Source organism: Cryphonectria parasitica (assembly GCF_011745365.1).
Source record: "Cryphonectria parasitica EP155 unplaced genomic scaffold M406scaffold_1, whole genome shotgun sequence".
Taxonomy (NCBI): Eukaryota; Fungi; Ascomycota; class Sordariomycetes; order Diaporthales; family Cryphonectriaceae; genus Cryphonectria; species Cryphonectria parasitica.
The window spans coordinates 1-2,319 of NW_024468909.1; the positions used below are offsets into that span (position 1 = coordinate 1).

At 39.0% G+C, this 2,319-nt stretch overlaps 1 protein-coding gene across 1 annotated transcript; it reads right to left on the bottom strand.

The window, feature by feature from the left end:
- Positions 1 to 1,914: 1,914 nt before the first annotated feature.
- Positions 1,915 to 2,106, bottom strand: M406DRAFT_247877 (uncharacterized protein; the record flags this gene model as incomplete). Its single annotated transcript, XM_040916490.1, has 1 exon — positions 1,915 to 2,106. A coding segment is annotated over one exon (192 nt), but the record flags the coding sequence as incomplete, so codon positions are not given.
- Between the last annotated feature and the right edge of the window lie 213 nt (positions 2,107 to 2,319).

Sequence of the window (2,319 nt, forward strand, 5' to 3'; positions counted from 1 at the left end):
CCCTAGCCCTAGCCCTAGCCCTAGCCCTAGCCCTAGCCCTAGCCCTAGCCCTAACCCTAGCCCTAACCCTAGCCCTAGCCCTAGCCCTAACCCTAGCCCTAACCCTAGCCCTAGCCCTAACCCTAGCCCTAGCCCTAACCCTAGCCCTAGCCCTAGCCCTAGCCCTAACCCTAGCCCTAACCCTAGCCCAGCTAATCCTGCTTGGAGATTTCATTCTTAATTTCGTTCTTAAATCCCTTGTAATAGTGCTTCATAAGGTTTTTGTCTTCTTATAGAAGTTATACTAAGAGTTGCTTAAATCTAACTGTATAAGCAGAAGCTGATTTAATCTATCTGAGATTCATAAGCTGCTGAGCTGTAGTATGCTCTTTGTTAGAATTACTAAAGATCTCTTTAAAAGCTTTCTTGAAGTTCTCAAAGGAATTGAATATATTCTTAATACCCTAGATGCACATGTTGGGATTATTCTAATGCTCCAAATGGTTGCATAGAGAAGGCTTATACCAAATGAGAGCATTCTTTTCGAAACGAGTTCCTGCAAGAATAACTTTCTCAGATTTCTTAGTAAACTGAGTTATATAGTATAAGAAATACGCCCTGCAGTGGGTAAGGAATCCATACAGCGTTTTCTGATTGCTATTGTATATAGCGAGCTTGTTCATCTTGTATGCCTTCCCAGCACTGCTGGTGACTGCAGAGATAGACTGCGCCTGCTGAGCTTGTTGAGCTAGCTGAGCCTGCTGGTTAGCGATAGTGGCGCTCTGGGCCTGCTATTGTTCGTGCAGGTTCTGAATACGCTGGATAAGCTGGTATATCTGGTTGACTAGTTCTTCCTGAGTAGGGGTGTGCAAGGACGAAGGGGTTCCTGGAGGAGCTATTGTGTTCCGTATTGCTCAAGGGGTAATACTGAACTGTTCTTGAATAAGAGTTGTCAAAATGTAATGAGCACTGCAGCAATCCGAAGATTCCTAAGTATATGAAGGGGTTTATGCTAATAAGAGCAGTATTGAAGTATCAAGTTCTTGAATACGGAACTATACAAGTCCTCATAAGCGATGCAAGTGTTCACTGCTTTTAGAGCTACTCAGTATAGAAGACTGAATACTTAGATTGATAACTGAAGAGCTATGTACTGAATTCGTCTAATGGTAATAACTGTATCCTTATATATCCAGCTCTTCAGTATGGCTCGTTGGGATTGCTGGCGAGTCTAGCGATTCAAGGTGTGAAGCTTGTTGGGATCGCTAGCGAGCCCAACAATCCTCCCTCCTTTACAACCCTAACCCTGGGTTATGTAATCAATGATTTGTCAGAACGTTGAGTCCTTGACACCTGGTCCCTGTTACTCGTGACCTGTTCTGTGACCTGCATGTTGGATGGGTCATAACACCCTTGCTTATATAAGCTTTAGTTCTTGAGATGTGAAATCCTTCCCTGTCTTTCCGAACAGTTGTTCCGAGTGTCCTGGCTAGTGATCTGCATGTTGAATGGGTTATAATACTAGCATTCTTCCTAAACTAGTTGCTATTTATTCTTTCGGAATTAATAGCAGTTGCATACAATATATCTTTATTTATTGCAATTGTAGCAAGTAATGCTATTTCTCTTGCTATACTGCTTATTAGCAATATTGAATTCCATAAGACTAGTATGCATAGTGCTGCTCTAAGCTATACTGCTATATCAACTGCTATTCTTATTTTGAAGTTTCTTGCTCATATTAGCTGGAAATCTCCAAGTTTAGCTTTCTCTCTTCTTAAACTTCTCTATTCATTATTTATACAAATAGTTGTTGATGCAGATAGCTTGATTAGAGAATATTGCAAAGTTTTTCAGCTAATTCTGCTTGAAGATTTCATCTTTAATATTATTCTTAAGTCTCTTATAATAGTATTCTATAAGATTCTTGTTTTTCTATAGAAGTCTTATCAAGAGCTGCTTGAATCTAATTATATAAGCAAAAGCTGATTTAATCTGCTTGAGATTTATAAGCTGCTGAGCTGTAATGTATTCTTTATTGGGATTACTAAAGATTTTCTTGAGAGCTTTCTCGAAGCTTTCAAAAGAATCAAATATATTCTTAATATCCTGAGTATGCGCGCTGGGATTATTCTAATGCTTCAAATAGTTGTACAGAGAAAGCTTATATTAGATAAGAGTATTCTTTTCGAAATAAATCTCTGCAAGAATAACTTTCTCAGATTTCTTAGTAAACTGAGTCTTGTAGTATAGGAAATACGCTCTGCAGTAAGTAAGGAATTCATGCAGCATCTTTTGGTTGCTATTATACATAGCAAGCTTATCCATCTTATATACTTT